The following is a 26,975-nucleotide window of genomic DNA, read 5'->3' on the forward strand; positions in this document are numbered from 1 at the left end:
TCTTTTTTTAGGGCAACATCTTTTAGGATTTTAATATCCCCTTTGATCCTAAACTGGAATGAAGTAAACCTTTCCAGCTTGGTTGGAGTCAGGTAGGGATGTTCCCCAATTAATAGCTTCCCCATTGTTTCCTCAAGGGCCATTGGTATTCTCTCTTGTTTAGTTTCCTCCAATATAACCTTTTTTGAGTTATGGCATTGCAGTCAGGCAAGAGAATACCAAGTAGGTAAACTGAGGTGCATATAGGATGACCAGATAGCAAGTGTGAAAAAATCAGGACGCGGTATAGGGGGGATGTAATAGGGTCCTATATAAGAAAAAGCTCCTAATATCAGGACGTCTAGTCACCCTAGGTGTATGTGATACTTATTTTTAAAAAAAGAAAATATACATAACTCTTTCATTCTCCACTCAAAACGATAATGAATATGGCTTTATCATTCTGATGATGGTTTGTCTCATACAATATTTTAGCCTGTGGAATTTATTTTTAGGATCATTGAGAACAAGAGGTAAGACTCATTTTTATTTTTTATTTTTCTCCAGAACAGCTATTTAATGTTTGTAAAAGGGCTTTTGAGAATGAAAAATGCTATATAAAATACTAACATTAATTGAAGAGTTAATCACTGATCTGCAAAAATAATTAAAAAGGCAGTGAAATTAGAAGGCAGGAACATTTTTGTTTTGAACCTTTTTTTAAATTATATATATTTCAGTGACTGAGTCCTTACTTATTTTCAGGCCATTTCATTTTATGTTACAGTGTACTTTGATCTGTGGTTTCCATTCATTTTTATGTAAAAATACATTCTAATTTGTAACATACAGCTATCTAATTTAGCAGTAGAAATAACTTAATTGTATATATGCAGAGCAATATCAAAAACATATAGCCATAGTAAATCATTCTGTTGTTTATATGTTAAAGCGCTTTTATTTTTTTTAATTGATAAGATTTATTACTTATTTTAAAAAAGACTGTCATGACAGGAAACACCATTGTATTTAAAATCTTTAAAATTTTTATTTTTCAAACTGAAATAAAATCTAAATTTATTTTGGCTACAGGTGCAGTGGATTCAGGATCTTCCTCTTCCTCTTCATCCTCTAGCTTTGTGAATGGTGCTACCAGTAAAAACCTTCCAGCTGTACAGACTGTTGCTCCAATGCCAGAGGATTCAGCTGAAAACATGAGGTGCGCATACTTTATAATTTTATTTTAGTTGTCTTTCTTGTGGCACAACAAAATCACTCACAGGCAATAATCAAAATAATGCAAAAATGAAATTTATAAAATATCCTGGGAGGATGCAAAATAGTTATTAAAATAACTGAAAAATACTGCTAGCCTTCAAGTGAGTTCAATTTTATGTATTTATTTATTTTATTATTTTCTAGATGTGGCTTAACAATTAATCACAACACTGCAGTAGTGTTTTAAGTGGTGATGTTTTACAACATTTAATGTGGTTAATAAGAAAATTCCATACAAAACTTCTAAAAGAGCCCACATTGGCGAGTAGAAACAGAAACCTTTACAGAACAAACAAATTAATTACTGTATAATAGAAGGGATAAAACCAGTCTTTGAAGTGCTCAGACACCAAACTATGTCAATCTTATAATTAAAGATGATCTTCTAAGGAGTTTGTTTTTAAACCATTGCAACCAGTGCAAAAGTCATAATGTTTTCCCCTAGCACATTAGAAACAATACTGTTGCAATGCTTATTAAGAAACGCTTTGGATCCAGAATATATCCTAGAACTTTACTTTTAACTAGAACTCTGTTCCAGCAGTTATGTTCTGATTAGAGCTGGTTGAAAAATTTCCAGTGCAACAGTGTCCCATCAGAAAATGCAGTTTCATCATAATAGAAACCTGTCACAGGTATGTGTCAATTCCAATAAAATTTTCCACAGTTAAAAGATAAACAAGTTATTTTGAATTGATCATTTCATGTGATAATGGAATGTTTTGTTTCAATTATGTCAAAATGTTTTGTTTTGATTCATAGTGTTTCAACTTTGATATATTAAAATATCTATTTTAATACTGTAGTTATATTCTATTGAATATATTTATTTAATATTCTGTATTTTGCCTCATTGAAATGAAACGTTTCCTTGTCAAAATGAAGTGTTTTGACATTAGTGAAACAAAGCAATTTGATGCTATTGAAACAAAGTTTTGGTTTTTATTACTCTAACATGTTTGTAATTTCCTTCCTGTGGGAAATTTCAAAAAATAGACTTTTCATTCTCATTTGGAATGAAAATAAATTTCAAAATGTCGGAATTTCCCATGGAACAGAAATTCCATGTTCTGACCAGCACCAGTTCTAATGCTGCAGCTTTAAAACTGTTGGTATAACTGAAAAAAAGAAGAAGCATTTTTGTCACCACTTCAAAGCATTGGCTCCATGTCCCCTACTTCCATCTATGTGCCAATTCTGAATGATAGTAGAGCTTGCTAGCCATATTTTCCTTTAATTCTATAATTGATTCCTCTGGGATTGTCCTGTCTTTTTTCACCACTTATATGGTTTGCCATAATAAAAACATTGTGCAAAGCAGTGAGTGGAGGGAGAGCCAGTGCAGCAGGCAGGCCTACTGACATAAACTGACTGACTGTCTGGCTATGCCGAAAGAATGACAAGAGACATTAGATATGAGTTTAATTAGGCCACAACTTTATTATTAGAGGTCTGGGACTAACTTGGCGGATAAAATGTGCAGTGCAGGTGAAAACCCCCACAATTCACCGGGGTGGGGGAGGGGGTGAGTGCTTTTTTTTAGGACCCCCCCACACAAACACACACCCCTTTCTGTTTATGTCCCTCCAGCAGATCAACTGCCGGGACTCTCCAATTCCAGCCAATTCCGGGAGGAGGGACCTTACCGACCACCCCTGCTCGTAGGAGGGGTTAAGGTGGACTATAATGATGGGGGGTTAGTTCTCTGCTGTACTAATCAGAGGAGTCCCCAACTGCCCTCAGCTTGCTCAATTACCAAGCTCCTCTCCTTAATTCCTTTTCCAAGCCATTTATCCATTCTTTTGTGCCTTAATTTATGGAGAACCTGCACTGAACATCCGCTACACACTTAAATAAAGAGTTGCAACATATGGCCTACTGCCCATCATGCTATGCATGAACAGAGCCCACCTGAACCTGCTGTGAGGAAGGTGGAAAAAACCCACACTACACCTGGCCAATATCGTGGGAAGGGAAAAATTCCTTTTCAGCCCCCCTTAACATGGCTGCTAGCATAATGCCCACAGTAGATATAGCTAAACACCTGGCACATTTCTGACCTAAGTAGGAAGGGACGGCCAGGCCCAGGTTGACTTTTTTAAACCCCTCATTCCTTGGTGGTGAGTTATCCACCACGCTGACTGCTTTTCCAGCAGTTTTACATCTCTCCCCCTCCCCCAAGCCAGAAAGCCCTCTTCTCCCAGCCAGCCAGACAACCCCCACACTGCGTAAAGTGCAGGGCAGTGAATAGCATAACTGACAGCTGTCAGTGGTTGTACCTATGTTACCATGCAAAGGGAAGAGGTGACAGTGCAGAAAACAACTGAATGCAAGGAATTCATTACATTTAAGTATAAATTAAAAACAATAACTAATTTAAATAGCAAGTCATGGAATTTCTAACTTAATTTTTTTTATTTGAGACCCCCTATATTTTTTCTAAAATTATTATTTATTATTTTTCATATATGGTATATATTTTAGCAGCACCTAGAGGACTCAAATGGAATTGAGACCCCATTGTGCTTGAAGCTGAAGATACACAGAAATAAGTCTCTGCTCCAGAGAGCTTAAAATCTAAATAGGCAAGATTGAGCTAGAGTGGAAGGGAGGAAAAAAAGCACACTGGGGTGAAGTGAGTTGCCCAAGGCCACACTACTGATCTATAGTAGAGATAGGAATAGAACCCAGACCTCCTGGCTCCCAGTCCAGTGCTCTGTCCATTTGAACTAAAATGCACTGGAATATAAGGTGGTTTGTTTGTTTTTTCTTGTTGTTTAAATTTGTATAAAGGATCTTATTGCAAGTCTTTGGCTCTTGTTTAGAGTCCTTAGAGATCTATAGAAGTCACAAGGAATAGTTTCAGTACCTGAGAGCTGAATAACTGAATTGTCAGATGAAAAACAAATTATTGATTCTAGGGACTGATGACCAGTGGAAGTTGTACATTTATGACCGTATTATTTCTGTGTAGAAAAGAGATGAAACTGTAGAACACATCTACCAGTATGCAACTTAGCCTCTTTGAAACTGAAGTCCAACTGAGGATATAAATGCAAATGCTCAACTGCAATAGTCGTGTGTTTGAAAAATCTTCCATTTTTGTGAGTTGCACACTTTTTAGATTAAGTAGATTCTCTTGACTACCTTTTTATATAGCATTGCTTTTTCCAAGTGCAAACTGGTGGATTGTCATGTAATAAATCCTTACTGAAAAAGGTAAGATTTTAGGTAGAATTTTGGAGTCATTGTTAAGGAAACATATAGGTCTTGAGAATCTGGATTTTTATTTAGCTCAAAGCATATTGCAAAAGGAGATATTTCAGGACAGATGGTTAGCTTCCCTTGAGAAATAGTACTCTGTATAAAAGTATATTTAATAAAAGCTGCTATAGCCATTCTTGGTAGGTTTAATCAAATCCGACAGGCAATCCATCTAAGCCTGGAAGTTGTACAGGTTGAAGTGAACTAATTGCATACCTAATTTTCTCCCTGGTTACTTTTCCATTACTTTAATACAGGTCATGTTTATGTAGCTGGCATTTTGCCAGTTAGTCATTTAGTTTGTTTTTCTGTCTTCCCATTTGGGTTATATAACCTTCTAGATAATTTAAAGAAAACTTCTTCAATCCCTCTTTGTAATTGTATGATTGAAATCAATTATTAATTGTAGAGATGAATTTATTACATACTTCCTGTGTAATCAACCATACTAATAAGTAGCGAGACCTCTCCCCAGGGTGACATACTTTTTACTTTGGGGAAAAAGTTATCCAGTCCCTGCATTTAAGAAATCATTTTCATTTCAATCTACTTTATTCTGTTTTAAAACCTACATTTCCAATCTAATCTTTCCAGACTTCTCCTCTATTTCTGGTTGTGTTCCTTTCAGTCTGTAAAATAAGAAATTATTAATTCTCAAACTTTAAAAACTTCCTAGAGTGTTACTGGGAAGCCTCCAGAGATGTTAATTTTATGATTTAATGTACTGTGGGCAGTAAATGTCTGGTCTATATAAGGAGTAGTATGTAATCTCCATATTTTATAATTTCCTATTATCATCAACTCCAGGTTAATAATGTTACATAGAGGAGAATGATCTGAGAAGGTTCTTTATTCTTATAAATCTATTCAAGTGGCCAATGGAATGCAGGTTATTGAGAATATTTTGTTGATGCATGAAATTAGTGCATTTTCTATAATATGCTGTCCTGTAGAGTTTTGTATGACCTAAAGCTAGAAATGGAGACCAGTGATTGGGAGAAAGCTTCAGTTACTTTTGATCATGAATAGGGAACTCAATCTTCGGTACTACTTCAGGCAAATGTTTACTTATTCTACCTGCTGGTAGCAATTTGGGGTGTACTCTGGCTCCTGCTGAAGTCAGTGGCAAACTCCCATTCACTTCAGAGAGAGCAGGAACCACCTCTTTATTAGTTGACCCACTTATTCAAACAGGGATCCTGTCTATCGAATCCTGTCGTTATTCTACTATGTTAACAACTTAGAATCATAGAATATCAGGGTTGGAAGGGACCTCAGGAGGTCATCTAGTCCAACCCCCTGCTCAAAGCAGGATCAATCCCCAACTAAATCATCCCAGCCAGGGCTTTCTCAAGCCTGACCTTGAAAACCTCTAAGGAAGGAGATTCCACCACCTCCCTAGGTAACCCATTCCAGTGCTTCACCACCCTCCTAGTGAAAAACTTTTTCCTAATATCCAACCTAAACCGCCCCCACTGCAACTTGAGACCATTACTCCTTGTTCTGTCATCAGCTACCACTGAGAACAGTCTAGATCCATCCTCTTTGGAACCCCCTTTCAGGTAGTTGAAAGCAGCTATCAAATCCCCCCTCATTCTTCTCTTCCGCAGACTAAACAATCCCAGTTCCCTCAGCCTCCCCTCATGAGTCATGTGTTCCAGTCCCCTAATCATTTTTGTTGCCCTCTGCTGGACGTTTTCCAATTTTTCCACATCCTTCTTGTAGTGTGGAGCCCAAAACTGGACACAGTACTCCAGATGAGGCCTCACCAATGTCGAATAGAGGGGAACGATCATGTCCCTCTGTCACCTGGCAATGCCCCTACGTATACATCCCAAAATGCCATTGGCCTTCTTGGCAACAAGGGCACACTGTTGACTCATATCCAGCTTCTCGTCCACTGTAACCCCTAGGTCCTTTTCTGCAGAACTGCTGCCTAGCCATTCGGTCCCTAGTCTGTAGCAGTACCTGGGATTCTTCCGTCCTAAGTGCAGGACTCTGCACTTGTCTTTGTTGAACCTCATCAGATTTCTTTTGGCCCAATCCTCTAATTTGTCTAGGTCCCTCTGTATCCTATCCCTACCTTCCAGCATATCTACAACTCCTCCCAGTTTAGTGTCATCTGCAAACTTGCTGAGGGTGCAGTCCACGCCATCCTCCAGATCATTAATGAAGATATTGAACAAAACCGGCCCCTTCAAAAGAGAAGAACTGGATGAACAGGGTATTTGTAATATGATGCAGAGTCTTTCATGTGTATGTCAGACAATTCAAATACTTGAAATTTGATCCACTGTTGAATTGGACTACACTGAAAAAAATACATGAAGGATTAGAGAATTTCCAATTTGTCCTGAACATATGTAAATTGAGTGGAAAATGCAGCATCAAGTTATTGCAAAACACTCTTAAAAGTCCCTTATTTCAGAAGTGAAGAGGGATTATATTTATTCCCTGCATGGGATTTCCTTATTACTGCACATTGTACTCCGAGCTATTCTAGCTTCACAGAATAGGTAAGTGGCTGTTGCAGGCAGCTGGGGGACCAGACTAGTCTGTCTCGCTGCCCCTTTACTGCTTTGTGTGTGTTTGGGTAGGGGAACAGCCAGCACGTCACACACTCCCTTGAAAATATATTTTGGATCTTTGTGGAGGCTAGCTTAATGTGACAACCCCCATGAGGAGTGAAGATAGCAGCAGTCTGCTAATCAGTTGAACTTGAAGAGCCTAGAAAGGCATCCCTCAAAGTCATCAAGAACAATGTTGAGTAACAGGCCACAAAATCTCCCATCCCTATTATGTGGATAGATCACGAGAGTTCATATACATTTCAAAACTTGCAAACATCCAGCTTGGTACACTCAAATTTCACTTGAAGTTTTAAGGTGAAGCGAACTCCAAATTCAGGAGCATATCTACAGTGAAACAAACAAATAAAAATTGGTGGGTTTTGCACTGTTCTGTTTTGTTTCCTTATCTCTATTTTTTGTTTCCTTATCTCTTATTTCCTTATCTTCAAATCCAGTATCTGAATTTCAGCTAGTACAAACAGCGGCGCAATGCACTGCAAGAAAAGAATCAAAATGATTTTGAGTTGTTGGAAGAGAGCTTCTGATCCGTATTAATGTCATCTGTTTTATATTATTTATTATAAGTTAAAGGCTTTCATATGAGCTTTATTTATATATAATTCTATATGTAGTGGACGCCTTTGAAAACTCAGAATTCATCATTCCAGGTATCATCAATAATTTTAGATTCTTCCTGTACTTAAAATGTCAGCACTTAGATAATTAAGAACAATAATGTTCTCAGTGCTGTAAAAGAAGCAAAAAGATGTTTTTTGCCCCCAATGGCATGCAGTCTAGAGGCAGAGACTACAGAAAGCCCAAAAGAGGAAAAACCTAGTTTCCTGTTGTGTTTTTAAACTAATGGTTCATCTGTTGTGGGAAACGCAAAATACTTTGAATCTTTAGTACAGATTTGAAAGAGGAGAAGGGAGTAGCTTGTCAAGCCACTGATGGGGAGGGGAGTTACATGCATGGGGAAGCCTAAGGACTATAGTAACTGAGTCACGATGGAATAGTACATGTTGAGTATTTAATAGCACTGATAAACTTGGAACTCTAGACCAGTGGTTCCCCACTTACCAGTAATGGATTCTGTCCATGCCCCACCCTCCATAACTGCACAGTTGGTTCAGTAGAGGAGCTTGGTCTGAAGGCAGAGTTGGGGGCAAAAGTGGGAAATGCGGGGGGAGAGCTGGGGCTAGAGGCGGAGCTGGCTTGGGGTGGGAGAGGGAATGAGGGTGGAGCTGGCTTGGGGGTAAAGTAGGGCTGGGTGGTGCTCCCTCCCTACCCCCAGGGGGGCTGGCCCAGGCCCCGCCACGTGCCCCCTGAACATTCCTCCGATGAGGGTGCATCCCACAGTTTGGGAACCACTGCTCTAGACAAAGGATTATTACTTAATATTTATATTAGGGTAGCACCTGGAAGCCCCCACAATGGTAGGTGATGTACAAACAGATACTGAGAAATAGTCCCTACTCCAAAAGGCTTACCATCTAAATAGACAAGACAGAGAAAAGGAGAGTCTGAAAACAGTTGTAGAGAGGTGAAATGACTTACCGAAGTTTATACAGCTAGTAAGTGGCAAAGCCAGTGAGTAGAATCCAGGTCTCCTGACTCCCACTTCAGTTTCCTATCACGTGGAGCACTTTGCCTAACATCTCAAAGCTAGATGTTGTTGTCTGAAAGTTTATCAAGAAAGTTTGTATGAGGTGGTCTTAGCCATTAAAAATTCTCCTCTTCATGCTTCTGAAGTTTGAAAAAAAATGGTGAAATACTGAGAGTGCAAAGTTGTTGCTGCAGATCAACTGCCAGTGCACATTCATACTATTTTTGAGATTTAAAATGCAGTTATTGGTACTCTGTTCACTTGTATAATACAAACAGGATAAACGTTACAACAAACAAAAAAAATGATACTAGACTCTTCATTATGGAAGGTGATATAAAAGAGGACAATTAAGTTCTGGTGAAATCAGGCACATCCAGTTTCGCTATTTCAATATTGAGAGTCCTTGCCTCATGGATGTGAAAGTTCATTTGGGAAAAAATTGCATACAGTGAGAACACTTAAAAATAAGCCGTGTTCCATGTTGCAGTATTTTCACCTTTTAATTGAATTTTCTGTACTTAAAAGGTAAACTCATTGAGGTTTATATCTTACTACCATAAGTTTTTGTAGTAAAATCATGGTCTTTTTTTAGCACAACAAACATACATCATTAAGTGAGATGATAGATGAAGAGGACTTGCATTTTGATGCCTGGAGTTCTCTCATCATCCTTTAAAAATGAAAATAAAATGCTTTCTATTTTGTATTGATTTATAAGTCCTGCTAAGTAAGTGAGACAGTCATTTTCCTGAGTTGGACATGAGTGTTACAATTTCTTTACTAACTTAAATAATGCTTTTTAAACACTGTATTGTTAATCAAATCACAGTCATTCCATTATCAGAAAAGACACTGATACTTACACCCTTGATTAGTAAATAGACATAATATGATATCATTTAATCAATGATATTTATTTGCCTTCAATTCATGTGCTTTCTTTTCAACAGTATCACTGCAAAGCTTGAAAGAGCTTTAGAAAAAGTGGCCCCACTCCTGCGTGAAATTTTTGTAGACTTCGCCCCTTTCTTGTCCCGTACGCTGTTGGGCAGTCATGGACAAGAACTGCTGATTGAAGGTACTGAACCATTATTAAATTACTAATATTTTCGCTATTACTTTGTGCACAAGGCACAAAATGCTATATGCATGTGAGCTGTGAATTACTCTTTCCTTTTCAGAGGAAGTTATATAACTACTTAGTGGTGCATTAAGAAATTTAGGTAGATATAGTTTCATTTCCTGTAACTTATTTTCTATTTGAGTAATGCCTGTGGATTCATGAAAATTGACTACTTTTGTTCCCACAAATGAATAGACTTCCTAGATATTCGTGCAAAGCAGCAAAGTTTATACATATAATGATCTACATAAGGGCTATTGTGAAAAACATAACTTTGTGTTCTAATTCTCCAGCCAAATTCCTTCTCTCCTGCAAGTGCATCACCCAAATACTAATATGTAATTCTCCCACTGCCCAGAGCCAACATCCCCCACCACGTGCCCTTCTTCTATCCTTAATTCTCAATGTATTTGGGTCTGATGATTCTGGCTGTTGGGCAGTTGGTCTTATGTTTGTTGTCCGGCTATATCCAAAAAAGGACAGGAAACACTTGATATGATTTTAATCAGGCTGCAACTTTATTATTAGATGTTTGGGACTACAAAGAACAGTGTACAGTGCAGGTAACCCCATGTTCATTCAATAACTATTCAGGGGGCTTCTGCCAACCCCCCCCCTTTTTTTTTCCATCCAGGTTCCCCAGCCATCCCATTGCTGGGACCATACCATCACCCTTCCCTCATAGGAGGGTTGAGGTGGACTATAAGAAAGGGGAGTTGGCTCCTTGCCATACCATTCATAGGAGTCCCGAACACGTACACACCCTTTAACTAACACCTCCTTTTTAAGTCCTTTACCAAGCCGTTTATCTGGTCACTGTACACCTTCCCTATGGAGTTCCTGCACTGGACATCCGCCCCACACTTACATAATGAGTTGCGACATATAGCCTAACTCCCTTCATGCCTCATGTTAACGCCCTTCCTGAACCCAGTGTGGGGAAAGTGAAAACCCCACCAACGCCACCAGTCTGGTGGTGAAGGAAAAATTTCTTCCCACCCCCACTAAAAAGGGGCGATTAGCACAATGCCCAGAAGGTCCTAACCAAACCTGGTACTTTGCCACCTAAAGGGGACAGGGGTTGGTTGCTGCCTCGCCTGCTCTGTGGAAGAAGGCCTCTCTGGCCTGGGTTTGCCCCTTTTCAACCCTTCTGGTCCCAGGGATGAGTCACCATCGCCAGTCTGACCCATTCCCAACTTTTGCAGCACTTCTGACCTCATTTTCCCTCTCCCCCCCAGCCCTAGAACACTGTTCCCTTTCCCTTGGCCAGTTGGACAACCTTCTCCCCTCTTAAAGGTGCAGTGCGGTCATTTGTCTAGTTACTCTGTAACACAAGGAAAGCCATTTGAATGCAATAATTCCCCATATGGGTTCAAATATTTTCTAGTGTCTCATAGTTTTACAATTGTGAAAGGAAACTATTGATTTCATTTAAATACATGTAAAGCTACTGGCCAGGGATTTTCCCAGAAATTTGAGGTGATTCTAAGCTGCTTCAGTGGGTTCCTGTCTTAGATAACTTATTTCAGTGAAATTACTGGTGGCACATCTTTGCAACTTTGGTAACAACATTATTTGAATTAACCTCTTAAAATCAGGAAAACAAAAATCACAGTTCATAGCAGATATTTGACAGATATTGTTTGGTTTCGCTCTTTTTTACAGAGTGCAAACAAGCTTGGCTTAGTTTCATTTAGGTCCTTTCTTAAGACAGATTCCTACAGGTAATAGCACTGGTTTAGCTGTATCAGTGCCATCAGCGGTGGGAGCCGCAGCATGAACTCCTGCAGCTTCTGGCAAGTGACAGAGATTAAAATGTCAGAAGCCACAGGAGTCCTGACCACAGTTAGGCTCCCAGCAATGCAACTGAATCAGTGGCAGCACTCATGGGAATTTTCTCTATAATACTTTACAACACACACAAAGTGCAACCTAAAAAGGTAGCATTTATCTTGTCATTACATGTACCTTGCTGCAGTAAAGAGCAGTATTTTAATGTGATCTCCTGGTGATAGATCATGTTGCTGTGAAATAAAGGTTCACATTTTGGTTGTCACAACTGTATATCAGCATCATTAATGATATTAACAAAACTCTGGGATAGAGAATATGTGTTGCTTTGTGTTTCATCTACTGGCTGTTTGCCTGTAAAGAAATAAAGCAAAACTTTTTACAGTCTGACACAACAGCTATTATCTTTTGGAGCTTTTGTGTTTTTATAACAAAAGAGCAGAGTTTTTAATAAGATATTTCAAACCCAGTGAACTTTTACTACAAGTTTTTAACAATTTTACATGAGACTAGATTTTGAACCTACACTTGGTGGTGTCTTAGCTGAACAGGAGTATATTCATCTCATTAAAAAAGAGAGAGAGAATTTCATTTTTGACCTACTGCATTACATTTTAAACTCCTTCCCTTACACCATTTGATTTGCTTATTATTTCTCTAGTGCTCTTAAGGCTGGTCTCTTCTGATTTTCAAAGTTTTCATCAAAATATGCAATTATGTTCAGCAGAAAGAAATTGCTGTTGATATGGATAATTACTCAGGCTACTACTAGAAAGGTCTGAAAAGTAGATGGAACGAAATTTTCTTTATCCAAGATTGTCTGTTACCCATATGTACTAATGGAATGGCAGCAAAAATAATTCTTCCACATTGGATGATCATTCTTTTCACCCAAGGGAAGATAATTAATCATGTCCTGTAACTTATTGTTACATATCTAATCTATATCATATTCACATCTATACATGGTTCATTTATTTCCCTTTTGGAAAGATGAGTTGTTACCTGGGCAGTTCGAAATTTTCAAAATTGGACATCCAAAGTTAAGCAACTAAATTATATGCTGACACCTACATAAGTAACCTCATTTTCACATATGCTTAGAACTCTTAGCTCCTGTTGAAGTAACGCCAGTTACGTGGGTGCCTAGTTTGTAGGCACCAATCTTTGAAAATGTTCCACTCAATGCAAAAAGATATTTCTTGTGTACTTAGTAGTTGTTGTTGATCAAGGAGTACTATTTCCTCTTTAAGATATGAAGATAATTAAAATAATGGCTTTTGACAAGCAAGCTGTCTTGCACACTCAATGGTACTTGTAAAGGAAAAAGAAACTACTTGTTTATTGTAGTGTTAGATATAATAAATGTGCTTAGGGGTTAATTTGTCTATCTTGGATATGTATATTGTGCTTATCATCTTGATACCTAAGCATTGATCAATCAGAGTAATTATATAAATGGAAAAATTTGTATTCAGAATAATTTCCAAGCATTTCTTTATTAAAAAGAGTATGATCCCCTTGTCCCTTCAAAGGGCATCTCCACTGACTCTATTGAATAGAGTTTACCAATGGAATTCTTCCTAGAATGTGAGTGCACAGAAATCTTGTGTAGCGTCTTGATAATGTAAGCTGAATCTTTTATTGGCAAACAACAATTAGCTTGTCTGTTCTCTTTGTAAGAATTTGATCTACTGTTTTAGATGTTTAAAGATTTTAATTATAACAAGATTACAAAGCAGTAAATAAACTTTGTTTCATCTAGTTTGGAGTTGCTGCCTCTTTTTCAAATTGATCAACATAAATTTGTTTGTTGTATGTTGTAAAACATATTTCCTTTTAATTACTCAAGTTTGAAGCATAAATATTTCATTCCTCTTCTTTCTGTCTTTCAACATCTGCATGCCTGGTTTGTTTTGTTTTGTTTTATTTTTTGCATGGTTCTAAAGTGTTTACCATAGCTACCAACAGCTTAATTCTGTGAGGTGCTGAACATCATCAGTTATCATTGACTCCAATAGAAGATGTTGACCCTCAGCCCTGATGGATCTAGGCTCTTTTATGTGTCTGGGTTTTATTTGTAATTACACAGTTGTTGAAATCCATGTAATAAATTACATAATCATGGGTGCATTTATAACCCACTTTACCTAGCACTCTGCTTACTAATATATGCCTGCTGAGACAGCATCTAGCACTCCAAACCTTTGAGCAACTTCAAACAGCCACTACTTTCAAATTTAAAAACTCCCCACTTATACTCTCCCCCTTCAAAAAAAAAAAAAATCTGTTCTATAAGTGTGTGTTCCTTACCTCACCAAATAATGGAATTTCGTTGTGAGTGTCACAGTACCAGTATTCAGTACATAAGACAGTGATAATTTAAGGACTGAAATTGAGTAGCCCATCCTTTAAACTAATAGAAACCTATTCATTGATACATGGCACCCATTTTATCCCTGATAGATCATGAGATATCAGACCATAAGTTCACAATACTAGAAAGTCTATTTTAGGTTATGGTTAGAGCTTTCTGAAATATTAGTTATAATTGTTCTCTTCCTCCCTGACCTGCACAGTTCTAATTCCAATTCTAAAACAATTTCTGTATGAGATATATGCATAATAAAGTTTTATTGGCACATTTTTGAGAAGACCTGCATAACTCCTTCATGGTTTCACCTCTTGGTTAATGCAGCAATCTCAAACTCTGGATGATAAAACTGTATACTATACTATGCTGTCATATATGCCTTAAACTTATAGATTCATAGATTATAAAACCAGAAGGGACCATTGATGGTCTGGTCTGACCACCTGTCTAACACAGACCATAGGATTTCCCTTAGTTAATAGCTTGAAGCACAGTTCCAGTCCATGCTCAGCTAATAAGTACAATGTGGTTTACATTTTGAAAAGAGATATGGGGAACTGGCTGCTGTGGTCAGGACTGAGCCAGAGACAAGCAGAGCTCTCGCAACTGTTAGTTGTTCATGTTCTAGTAAGACTACTGGTGTCACAAGGACTTTGTGTAGTTGCTGACTGGGGATTCAGGAGGTGTTTACTGATATACTGATTTTCTACTTGCTTTATAAAGTAGTACTTTTCCCCTTATTTGTCTCTTTTCCCAATAAACTTTTTTCTCCTAGTGTCTTGCACTTCTTACTGTTTGTATCTTGATGTGATTCATTGATTTCTTAAAACACTATGTAGGTTAAAACTATTCTTGGAGATAGGTATACATGTTCCCCCATTCAGGGTAGAGCTACTATTTTAGTGCTACTAATTGATTGTCAGATTCAGTTTACATTAAACAGTTGACACTACAAGCCAGATCAATGCCACCCAACTTACAAACTCAGGTCTGTCAGACAGGTTGGCTAGTGCCACCTTATGCAACAGGAGTTACAAAGTTTAAAACCAACAGCTTAGAATCATCCCCAAAACAGCCAGCCAGCCTGGGTAGATAACAGAAGTCAGGGATTCGCAGCTTTCATTGTGAATCTCTGTTTAACTGTTGGGCAGACACATAGTGTGGTATCTTCAGTTTCCAGATGGTCTCCAGATGCAACCCATGTAAAGTGCATTACAATAGTCTAGCCTTGAGATGACAATGGTTTGAATAACTGTAACATGGTCTGTATTGAAAAGAAAAGTATATACGCCCTCCTTCCTGGGCACTGATGCCCCCCCCCCAAAAAAAGCACTCTTCACTATAGCTGCACTGGAGTGTCCTAGGATTTAACAAGGCTCCTAAATTGTGATCCTTTTTCACATATGGTGCTTTCACTCCTCAAGTGAGGGATGCTAATATCATCTTTACCAATTCTTCTGATTTCCTAATCATTATTACCTCAGTTTTGTCTGAATGGAGCCTCAACCAGGTAGCCCTTTCCAAGGGTCATATTCTTACAAATACTGTGTTATACATTCCACTGCACCATTCAAATTAGATGAAACAAAGAATATCATACTGATGGCAGCACAGGCTTATGCCTCCTCATTAACCTATCAAATGGCCTTGTGTATATATTGCACAAGAGATGAGACAATAAGATTTATGTGGAACCCTGCACGGGAGAGTTCTTGGAACAGTTGCCCAAAACAATCCTTTGGGACTAAAGAAAGGAATTTAGCCAGTAACAAGCAGCAGTACCATCCACTCCTCAAATATGGCAGCACGTTGTGATCAGTGGTATTCATAGCAGCTCATGGAGTTAAAAGAATCAGCATGAACGCTTTTCCCTGTCCTATCACTAGGAGAAAACTTATCGATACTACCTGCACAATTTGTTCCATTTCCAGGTCTAAAACCTGCATGACTTATAGCTTTTGTGGTTGCATATACATGGGTAGCAATTTCTGCCAATAGACTGTGACAATCTAGGAATTCCTTGGTACGCTTTGCTGAAAAACTGGTAGTCCTATGTGCTCAAAATTTCTCTCCACCTTTCTCTTTGAGATTTTTCAAGGCTTTTTTTTGTTGTCATTCCTGTGGTCTGGAGCACAGCTACTATTAAGTTGACTATCTCCTTACTAGCCCCAGCTCTCCTCTGCTGCACACTCTTCTCTCTTTCTCTCCCCTTCTGCGACATCCAGACTCCTAATTTTATTCACATGCCCAGGAACTATTCCTTTCAGCTAATCAAATTATTTTGCTAATTGTTTGGCACTCTCCAGCAGGCTAGGCAAGGCAATCAGCATTAACATGTAACAGAAAAAAAAGTTAAACTCTGTATAAGTAACATTACCTTCTTGGATTCACATCCCTTTTGCTTACAGATCCTGCCTATGGACTCCTTCTGGGCCTCCAAAATGGCTACTATGTGTGTGTCATCTTTTTGTTTTCTCCGCAACACTTGCACTGGTCACTGTTCACAGAGTTCAAAGAGCCCAGTTTAGGGACCATCTTGAAAGTATAATTTTTTTCAAGGGGTACACTAATAATGTTAACACATCTTTGAGAAAGGGGGAGAGAAAACGCTTTGTCAGAACTCATAACAGAGCTTTCACTCTTAAAATACCTGAGGAGATGGAGATTGTCGTATGCCATTTTCTGTAGCAAGAAGCAACCAGAGCCCAATTCTGGTCACTCCTTCAGTTCATAGATCCTCAGAACAATATTTTTAAATTCCCAAAATATATTGGCTTGGACAATTTTCAGCTGTTAAGGTACCTAGAAGCTGGTCAGGGAGAATTGTATATTTCACCATTGACTTGCACAACCAAACAGTTATTTACTCATCTCACTGCTTATTGTTTTCCTTTATCTTCTAAATCTACTATAAAACACTTGCAACAAAATCCCAGCAAAACAACACTGCTGTCTCTGAAAGACTTTAACAAGTCTCATATGGCTAAAAATTGGAAAAAGAACTTGAGGTAGAGATAAGTGACTTTCTTCCGAACTTCTGAAGAGTGTTCAGTGTCACTAACAATGCATTGAACAACTGAATATTATTAGAGCATTTGATGAGGGTGGCTTTACACATGTGGAATGTTTTGCACATTGCTTTCATGTGGTATTTCATGAGTTTTTGTGATGAAGAATGGAATTTGCAGGCTTTGGTTCCAACCACATGAAAATCAGCAGGTGTTTATTACACAAAAAGCTCCAAACAGAAAGTATCACTACAGACTGGAATCCTACTGTGCATATTTTACAGCCCTTTCCTAAACAGAAACAAGTTGCTGATGAATTAGGTTAAACTGTTGTGTACAGCCTGCTGGAATTTCATATATATCAGTTATGCAAGATTCTTTCCCTAATTGAGATTACCGAAAGAGATGTTACTGAAACAGCCTCACTGTGTACAGTCATACCACTTAAAAGGCTACTAGGACATGAAATGTTTCTTACAAAAGCACATTTTGACAAGTCAAATAAATATGAAGAGGTCCCATATTACAAATTTGCCATACATCTGGATCAGAGAATGATGAAAGGTTAAAGGGACAGTAAAAATCAGCATATGTAGATGCATGCCATTCAACAGAACCAACATTCAAGACTTTACAGCTTCCACTCTTTTTGGCAGAAAACACTATTTGACAAACAGTTCACAGATCTTTGGATACACAGGAACTGAAAACTGTCATAGCAGAAACCCCTGCTTATTTTAGCCACAGTGCAATCTTCCCTGAGCACCTGCCACACGATAGTTATAGAAGAACACCCTGTGTCTTCAATGATATACTACTAGCTTGATGAGCCATTTAATTAGGTTGTAGGAATTGTGTGAAGTAGGGAACAAGGTGTGTTGTCCTGATCTTTCAGGTTTAACTCCTGAATTGCTAAGATTCCCACCCAGAAGTGTATGTTCTGAACACGTTTAACATGGCCAGAAATATTACAAATCGGAGTTTCAGATAGCTACTAGAAAATGCATATCATCTGGCACTTTTTTTGAAAAGTGAATCTACAGTAATTAATTTCACATATAATTGTACTTCTGCAGAAAAAGTCCATCATGGTCTAATGATTTGGACTGTTACAAAGATGCTTTTCACTGTTTAACAGAAGTTAATTATTATGCCCTCTTCTTTGTCTTTAGCCTATGTGATTCAAGTCTAACTTTAGGATGAAAGAGATTGTCAATTGGTACTTTGACTCTGTCTCATCACTGATACACCAGTTAACAAAAAAAGACATCTTTATGATTCAAAATGTAAAAATTACAAGTAGAGCAGAAACTATCCTGGATCTGTTTCTTACGTATAGCAAACAATTGACTGAAAATGAGAGAATAATATGAAAGCCTCAAACCAATTACTTTCATTCGGTATAATAAGGAATGGATTAATAGAACAGAACTCGAAGAAGGCATTTGATTTCAGGAAAGTAAATTTTGACAAATTAAGAAATCTCATGAGTAAGAGGTGTTGGGAAGAAGTATTGAGAATGGCTGAAATGCTGAATTTTGTTTTTAAAATTTCATTAACAAAAATGGAAATTTTATGATTAAGAAACAAGGAAGACTTAATACAAATAACTCTTCATAGAGAGCAGGTAAGGAAGTACTTGGAAAATTTGAACATATAGAAATTTGGACCAGGGGACATTCTTGGATTTCTCAGGCCCTGTCTGTCCTGTGCAGTCTTGGATAGCGCATCCCAGTTTGGTTTTTTTAAGCTAGTTGTCACTCTTCAGCTCTCAAGCCGTTGAGGAAAACCTGGACCAAATTCTGTGTCCAAAACTGTAGTAGAATATCCCCTTGAAGACTTTATAGAAATGTAGGGCTGGAAGGGACCTCAAGAAGTCACCAAGTTTAGCCCTCTGAACTGTGGTAGGACCAACTAAATTTAGACCATTCCTGAAAGGTGTTTGTCCAACTTGTTTTTAAAAGCCGCCAGTGATGGAGATTTCACAATCTTCCTTGGAAGCTTATTCCAGAGCTTAACTACCCTTATGGTTAGAAAGTTGTTCCTAATATCTAACCTAAATCTCCCTTGCTGCAGGTTAAGCCCATTTCTTTTTGTCCTACCTTCAGTGTACATGGAGAACTGTTGATCCCCATCCTCTATATAACAGCCCTTAACACACTTGAAGACTGTTACCAAGTTCCCCCTCAGTCTTCTCAAAACTAAACATGCCCAGGTTTTTTTTTTAATCTTTCCTGATAGGTCAGGTTTTCTAAACCTTTTATCATTTTTGTTAGTTTCCTTTGGACTTTTTCCAATTTGTTCATATGTGTCCTAAGGTGTGGCACCCAGAACTGGACACACTACTCCAGTTGATGCCTCACCAGTGCCATATAGAACAGGGCAATTACCTCCCATGTCTTACATATGACATTCCCGTTAATACACCCCAGAATGATATTAGTCTTTTTTGCAGTTGCATCACATTGTTGACTCATAGTCAATCTGTGATCCACTGTAACCCCCAGATCCTTTCAACAGTACTATCAATCACCTAGCCAGCTATTCCCCGTTTTGTAGTTGTGCATTTGATTTTTTTCCTAAGTGAAGTACTTTGCACTTGTCTTCTATTTAATTTCATCTTGTTGAATTCAGACCAATTCTTCAATTTGTAAAGGTCATTTTGAATTCTAATCTTGTCTTCCAAAGGGTGAGCAACCCCTCCCAGTTTGGCATCATCCACTAATTTTTATAAGTCCTTTATCCAAGTCATTAATGAAAATATTGAATAGTACCAGACCCAGGACCGGCCCCTGTGGAACCCCACTTGATATACCATCTGTTTGACAGAGGTGATAACTGCTTTTTGAATATGGTCACTCAACCATTTGTACATTCACCTTATATTAATTTAATCTAGACCACATTTCCCTAGTTTGCTTATGAGAATGTCATGTGAGACAGTGTCAAAAGCCTTTCTTAAAATCAAGATATATCACATCTACTGCTTCCCCACTATCCACTAGGTCAGTAACTCTGTCAAAGAAGGAAATACTTGTACTCCTTTGGTCTTGGTACATTTAGGGTCAGTGGCTTAAGACCTTAGGGAATGGCCATCATGGGTCGGACCAAGGATCCCGCTAGCCAACTGATGTGTTGCATCCCACCCCCATACCTTTCTTTTGCAGCCAGCTAGCCTTCTGCTATTATGCAGAATTAATTTCTCTTTCTTTTTTTGCCAATTTGTCTCATCCTGGATCAAACCTGGAGAAACATACTTGATGTTGCTCCAAGAAAAGAATTTTATAAAGGCTTTCTGAGCAAGCCATTTCATTTGTAAGCACTATGTAACATAACCTGTAGGTGGACTCATCACATCAAACAAGTGGAACTGGTGCATGATAACACTGGACTACGTAGTAGAATTTTTTTTTTAAGGACAAGCATCTTTTTTCTTATATTATTTTCTCCTCCTCTGTTGAGGTCCAAAGAAAAATGAGGCACTGTGCCAGAATTTTATTCAGCATCTAAAGGATGTTCATGCTGTGATTGCGGTTCCCTGCAGGCAGAGGTTCTCCAGCTCTTATTCTACTTAATTCATCATTCAAAACCCAGCAGGGGACTCTGCTTGATTTTGGACTTGAAATGGTTAGACTGGTATTTGCCCTACTCTTTACCCCCATGAGGTTTAAAATAGAATCAGTCTACACAGGGATCCTAGCAATTTCTCCCAGAGAACTATCTAGCCTTGATAAACCTGTAGGATGTGAATAACATCCCAGTGTCAGGTTTTGCTCTGGAACATTTCTTCTATAATACAATATAATAGTTCTTTACCTTCAGTCTGACCTCAATACCCAGGGGTTTTCCAAAATTGATGTTGGTAGTGGTTGTTTTTCACAGCCTTCAAAGTGTTCAATGTGCCTTTAAACCCGTATCTGTTTAGCACTTGCCCTTATGACATGTGTTGAAACCTTTAATTGGGTGACCAATTAAACATTACAACAGTACAAAACTCCCTTGCTTGTCCATGTGTTTTATATACACTCCTGCAATACATCCTGTTGGTTATGTACATGCTTTTGTTACTTGCCTTCAAGACGTGAACCAGGAAAGAACTTGAAAAACTCTTGGCCAACTTCAAGTTAACTTGAAAAACACTACAGTTGAGGTGTTATGGATATAGAATTTATTTTACACTGTTTATAAGTCTAAAATGCAATAGATTAAATATAAAAACAAAATTGATTGCTGAAAACTGACTCAAAGGTTTAGTAATGAGGGTAGAAAATTAAGAAACTGCATTAGGGCCTTCAGAGATGGTGGAAAGAAATGTGTTGAATGATAACTCATATCCTTTGACTTCCTCCCATTCTCTGGGCTTGTCTATATAGAAAAGTTTTACTGGTACAACTACCCAGGTGGACTCTCTTATTCAAGAATTAGTGGTTTTTTTGGTTTACCTTAAACCCCTTCCAAAGAGGCTTGAGACAAACAAAACAAAAAACAACCAACAAGCAAAAAAGGGCACTATTATGCAAGAATAAAAGTGTCCACACGCAGAGTTATACCAGTATAATTGTATGTGTCTAAATTTACATCTCAACTTATATTGAGATAACTTCCATCTATAGACAAGCTAGCTTCTGTCAGTCTCCTCCAATCAGTAGGCTTAAAATTATTTCACTATCAGAGCCACAGCTTGATACTATGTATGTTGAAGTGTCATCCATGCAGGCTAAACTAAAATGCAGTTTTTCCTAGGGAGTGGTCGCTCCCTCTTATTATTTAGAACTCCTTTGTCCAGGTGGGAGTTCCCATATATGACCTGTTTATGTCATTGATGAGTACCTAATTCCAGAAGAATTGCAGTGGGTACCTAGATGTGGTCTATTGTGGCCTACCATAGAATCTTTTTTGTCCCTTGGTCCATGGGCCTGCTTTACCTGACTCCCTCCTATCCCCAGCTTCCCATTAGTCAAGGTTGTCTGAAAGATTGAGGCAGATGTATGCCCTGGTAACTATTTCTGCTTGCCCAAGAAGAGCCTGGTTTGTCAACATTCCAGCTGTTCGTGTACAAGTAGTGACTCCTTACACAGATTCCCAACCTCCTGTCTTAGTGATAGGCTCTGCACCCCTATACTCCAGATCCTGTCTCTGATGACTTCACGTGCAAGGGGTTAGCTCTCTTGGAGAAAGGAGTCCCTTTACTTCCATTACTTATTACATTATTTGGAAGAAGTTCTTTTAGTTTCCTAAGAAACAGCTCTGTGTGTGTGTGCCTTGAACAAAGTCCTAGATCTTCTGCAGGAAGTTTTTGGTATGTACCTGACTATCAGTATTTCAAAAGGTTGGGTTTCTGCCCTCTGTGTGTCCAATATAGGGTGGTTGTTTTTTCACTGGTTTCCCAAGCTGATGATTAGTTTCTTAAGGGCACTTATAAGATACAGATCTCTGTCTGGGAGTTTGTCCTAATCTGTAGTTTAAATTGTGACTTAGAGATCTTGTGCAAGCCTCCCTTTGGCCGTATGGACAATATGGTGATTTCTGATTTTAGCTGTTGTTTAGTCAGTAACCTTCTATAGTCATTCTCACTTAACAACCTAGTATAATATCATCTATAAAATAAGGTGATTTTGATTGTTTCTTTGTGCAGAAGTCTCTCTCTCCCCCCGCCTTTCTCAGATGACAGGGTAAAACAGTTTCACTGTCTGGATTCATGGGAGGGCAGCAAAGTTTTACCTTACTAAGAACCTAGAATTTTGAGTATGTTAATGGCTGTTGGACATTTTGGGGACATTCACAATAGACCGAGCCAAAGCTATCCTGTACAAATAGATTAAAAATTAAAGAGGTCCATGTGGACATCTGTATTTCTGTATTTTGAGTAGTGGAGACACAGCTCCACAGAAAAACTATACTTTCCAAGCATCTCCAGTGTATGGACTTGCTCACATCTTTCTTTTAATTAATATATCGTTAACCAGACTTAACATTATTATTTTACAGCACCAAAAATTGTAAGGCACCTTACAGAATATATAATTACAAGTGTTCCCTATCTAAAAAGCTTACAATCTAATTTCACAGAAGAGACAAAAAGGGGTATAAAGAAAATAAGATGATGAGGTTAGAAAAGAAGCATCGGGATTACAGAAAGAGTGATTGGTCACTAATAAGTTCACAAAGTTTGTGAACAGAATAGTTGATACTTTAAGAAACAGTTGTTTGAGATGCGCACAAAAAGGGTATTGAAACTGGTATCATTTGCAGTGTAGTGATTGGATTAAGATATGCAGGAGAAAATATTAGCATCCATATTTTACAAGGAAGTTGAGGTAGAATCAACACGTGGGTGGCAGGAAGACCATAAAGGTGGACGTTGCAGTAATCAAGATTGATCACAAAAGTTTTTGCTATCTAGACAGAGAGGAAAAAAGTTAGATTTTATAAATGGTGTGGAGGAAAAAGCATCAACATTTGGACACAGCCCAGATTCAAGAAACCATATCCAGGGAAAACCAAGACTTACTGATCAGAGAAGGTGTGGTTAAATCCTGAATTAGAACAGTTTGGAAGGATAACTCAAAGAAAGTTTTTGTTAAAAGTCGTTTACAAAAATTAGCAGTAATACATAGTTAATTTCACAATCTTTCGATCATGATTTCTATTTAACTCGCCTCATGCTACTACACTTAAAATAATTATATGCATATTCTTAGCTAAATGCTATTTTTTCCATTTTAAGATACAATTTGGTGGTTGAAGGGTTAGTAGCTGAGCTGTTTCAAATTGCACCAGTTTTAAACTTGGTAAACAAGTTGTCTAACCACATGTCAATGTTACTTGAGCATAAATGTTAGGAAGTTATCAAGCCTGTTTTATTTAGAAATTAAAACAAACTACTCCCACTCCCCCAGAATTGGATACATTTTTGTACAATAAAAAAGGACTGCAACAGAGGTATAAAAAGATACCCCTTACTCTGTTCTGCTTAGCAGTTTAGGTGCTAATGGCATTTACCTTTCTAAATTAACTGCTAAGCATACACAGTACATTGTCTAGTCTTTACACTTATTTTTCATTGATTGGTGTGGGTCATTTGATCAAAACTATTTTATGCTATTTGTGGTGTTTGTCTGTGGGGCACAGACCCCTGGGTGGTGCAATAAGATCACCGGGAGAGCACGAGGACATCACCACTTAAGATTTTTTTTTTATTTCTTCAGGGTAGCCAGTGCTAATCCAACCCTATCCCCTGTGTGCCCTGGGACAGGGTGAGTGGGGGAGGCTGAATCCAGGATCCCAACCCTCTGGGGCCCTGTTACCATTACTCAACAGTGCCATCAACCTGCTGCCCCGCCAACTGTCATGACAGCCACAGCCTTGTGAGAACGTACTCCCTTTTCCTCCTCTCTCTCTCTCTCGCTCTCTTTCTCTCACACCCTACCCCCATCCCCACTCCCATGGTGGTGCCATGCATACGTGCTGGCCCCACAGCAAAGACATTGCACTCTGCATGCATACATACACACAGGGAGTCTGCAGAGCCACCGTGCATCAGTTGCCTCTCTGGGCAGCTGAGATTTGAATGGGGCACGCGAGTCTCTTCTGCACACATGCTGGTCACATCAGGATTTTCACCTTTACCTTCCCTTCACACGGACTCTGAACTCACCACCATCTAAGTCTCCCCTTTCCCCTGTGACAAAGGGGGCATACATGTGTCATGAATTTCTAAAGAGGGTTCAGCAAAAAACATTTTGGGAACCTCTGGTCTATGGAGACATTTTTATAATGGCAAATCACAAATAATAAATAATGAGGGCAAAAGAATTTGTCTGTCTGTGGAGACAAATGTAGGATGACAAATGAAGGAGACAGAGTGATGTCAATGCTGGTTTATGGGGAGCTGATAACAATACCAGGACGGTTAGTGTCATTGAAATAAAGGAAACTGAAAAACAAAAATAAATATTTCAAAATAACTATGATTTGGGTTGGTAAATTCTCCATTACTGAGTCTTTACTCAAGTTTGGATGTCTTTTTAAAAGATAAGCTTTAGTTCATCCACAAATTATGGGGCTAGATAGAGGAGTTACTGGGTAAATTTCTGTAGTCTGTGTTGTGCAGGAATCATAATGGTCTTTCTGGTCTTAAAAAAAATTATGGATCTATAGAACTGCATGAGGACCTCAGGACTGTGCTATGCTAACAGCTTGCAGCTCGGCTGGTTCCACTCCTTATCTGTCAGTTTGAACTGTGTCCAAAAGTGGTAGATCAACTGTGGGCAAAGAAATATTAGTGAATATGAATGAGAAGAAATTCAAATGTGATCATTGGGTTTTTATTCGCTGGTATAGATGTGCTAAAAGAACTAGATTGAGTAGATTGAGACATGTGAATTTAGTTGCTCTGCTGTTAATAATTTAGGGCCAAATTCTGATACTTTTACTCATATTAAATAGCACCTTGCTTCAAAAGTGGTCCCATTCCCTTCAGTTGACGCCAAAATTGGTGCCTTAAAACTATCTTCTGGATGCTTTTGTACCATTGGCGGTTAGTGCGTGTCATATTAATAGATTCTTGATTGAGCTATGTCAGTTTACACCAGCTGAAGATCTGCCCCCTTTATGTCAGCTGGAGAAGATAAATTAATACAATCTATCACTGCAAAATATGTTCAAAGGTGCCCGGAGCTAACTATTTTTACTAAAAGAGGGAAACACAAATATAATACATTAAGAACATCAGTAACTGATGTCTTACTGAAGAATTACCAGATGTGGAAAAGGACAAAATGGATGATGTTTGAAAACCCTTTTGTGCAATGTTATAAATTAAATAGTGGTGTTTTTTTAATGGATTAAGTATTTTCATCTCCATTTGATGTATGAGAATTATATATATGACTTCCATTCACATTAATGTATCTTGGACAAAAATTCTAGTGAGAGACTGGATTCCTAAGAGTAATGTGGCACCAATTTCTGTAATATTTGCATCATTATAGCTCATGAGATAGTGTGAAAGCCTGTAATTTTTTAAGAGTAAATTTTGTATATATTGCACTAAATGGCCTTCCTATAATCACAGTGTTGTTGTGGTTTTTTGCCATTATGTTACTATTCTATATATGTTATGTTTTTACTTTAGGTTCCCTTTAGTAACCAGAATGGATAAGGATATGTAGCTGTTCTTTCTTTTAGAAAGAGTATTTCAATATTTTAGAAATCCACATGCTTTTTTACTGTAAGACTAGAATTAGGATCTGTTTCTTACATCTTAGTCCAAATTGAACTGACAATTTGAGGCATTTTGTGTTGTTTACATGACCTATCAATGCTCACAATAGTGTTCTTAAGATAGGAGTTCCAGAAATCCCCACAAACTTTGAGAGATACTTCCTCAGTGACCTATTTGATGTCTAAGGGCATGTCTACACTTACCTCCAGAGTGATCAATCCAGCGGGAGTCGATTTATCGCATCTAGTGAAGACGCAATAAATCAACTGCTGAGCGCTCTTCCGTCGACTCCGGTACTCCACTGGAGCGAGAAGCATAGGCAGAGTCGACGGAGGAGCATCAGCAGTCTACCTACCGCAGTGAAGACACAGCGGTAAGTAGATCTAAGTACGTCGACTTCAGCTACGTTATTCACATAACTGAAGTTGCGTAACTTAGATCGATTCCCCCGCCAGTGTAGACCAGGCCTAAGAAACAAGGTGATGGCTTTTCTATATATAGGATACTAACTTCAGAGAATAACAGTTACACATGTTGTACAGTACTTGGTACCAGGACCAGACGAGACTGAGATGTAAACATAACAATTTTTATTAACTATAAAAATGCTGGGTCAAATTTATATTCACTTAAATGATACCTCTCATTAGCAGCCCCTTGTACTCTATTGGGGATTTACCCCTTGTGGGGGCATCAGGCTGTGATGGTTATGCAGCCCATCTCTCATGGTGCCTAGCATAGGGGCCGATTTAT

The 26,975-nt window shown here is 38.3% G+C and overlaps 1 protein-coding gene across 6 annotated transcripts in view; it reads left to right on the forward strand.

Annotated features, from left to right (window-relative positions):
* The window catches only part of NBEA (neurobeachin), an 844,329-nt gene that overhangs the window by 404,296 nt on the left and 413,058 nt on the right, over nt 1-26,975 (forward strand). For all 6 annotated transcript variants that reach the window (XM_074959554.1, XM_074959563.1, XM_074959572.1 and 3 more), the window contains 2 exons: nt 1,072-1,198; nt 9,651-9,778. In XM_074959554.1, the coding sequence (XP_074815655.1) occupies nt 1,072-1,198; nt 9,651-9,778 (255 nt within the window). The remainder of the gene's footprint in view (nt 1-1,071; nt 1,199-9,650; nt 9,779-26,975) is intronic.

The sequence above is a fragment of the Natator depressus genome, chromosome 1 (genome assembly GCF_965152275.1).
Source record: "Natator depressus isolate rNatDep1 chromosome 1, rNatDep2.hap1, whole genome shotgun sequence".
Taxonomy (NCBI): Eukaryota; Metazoa; Chordata; order Testudines; family Cheloniidae; genus Natator; species Natator depressus.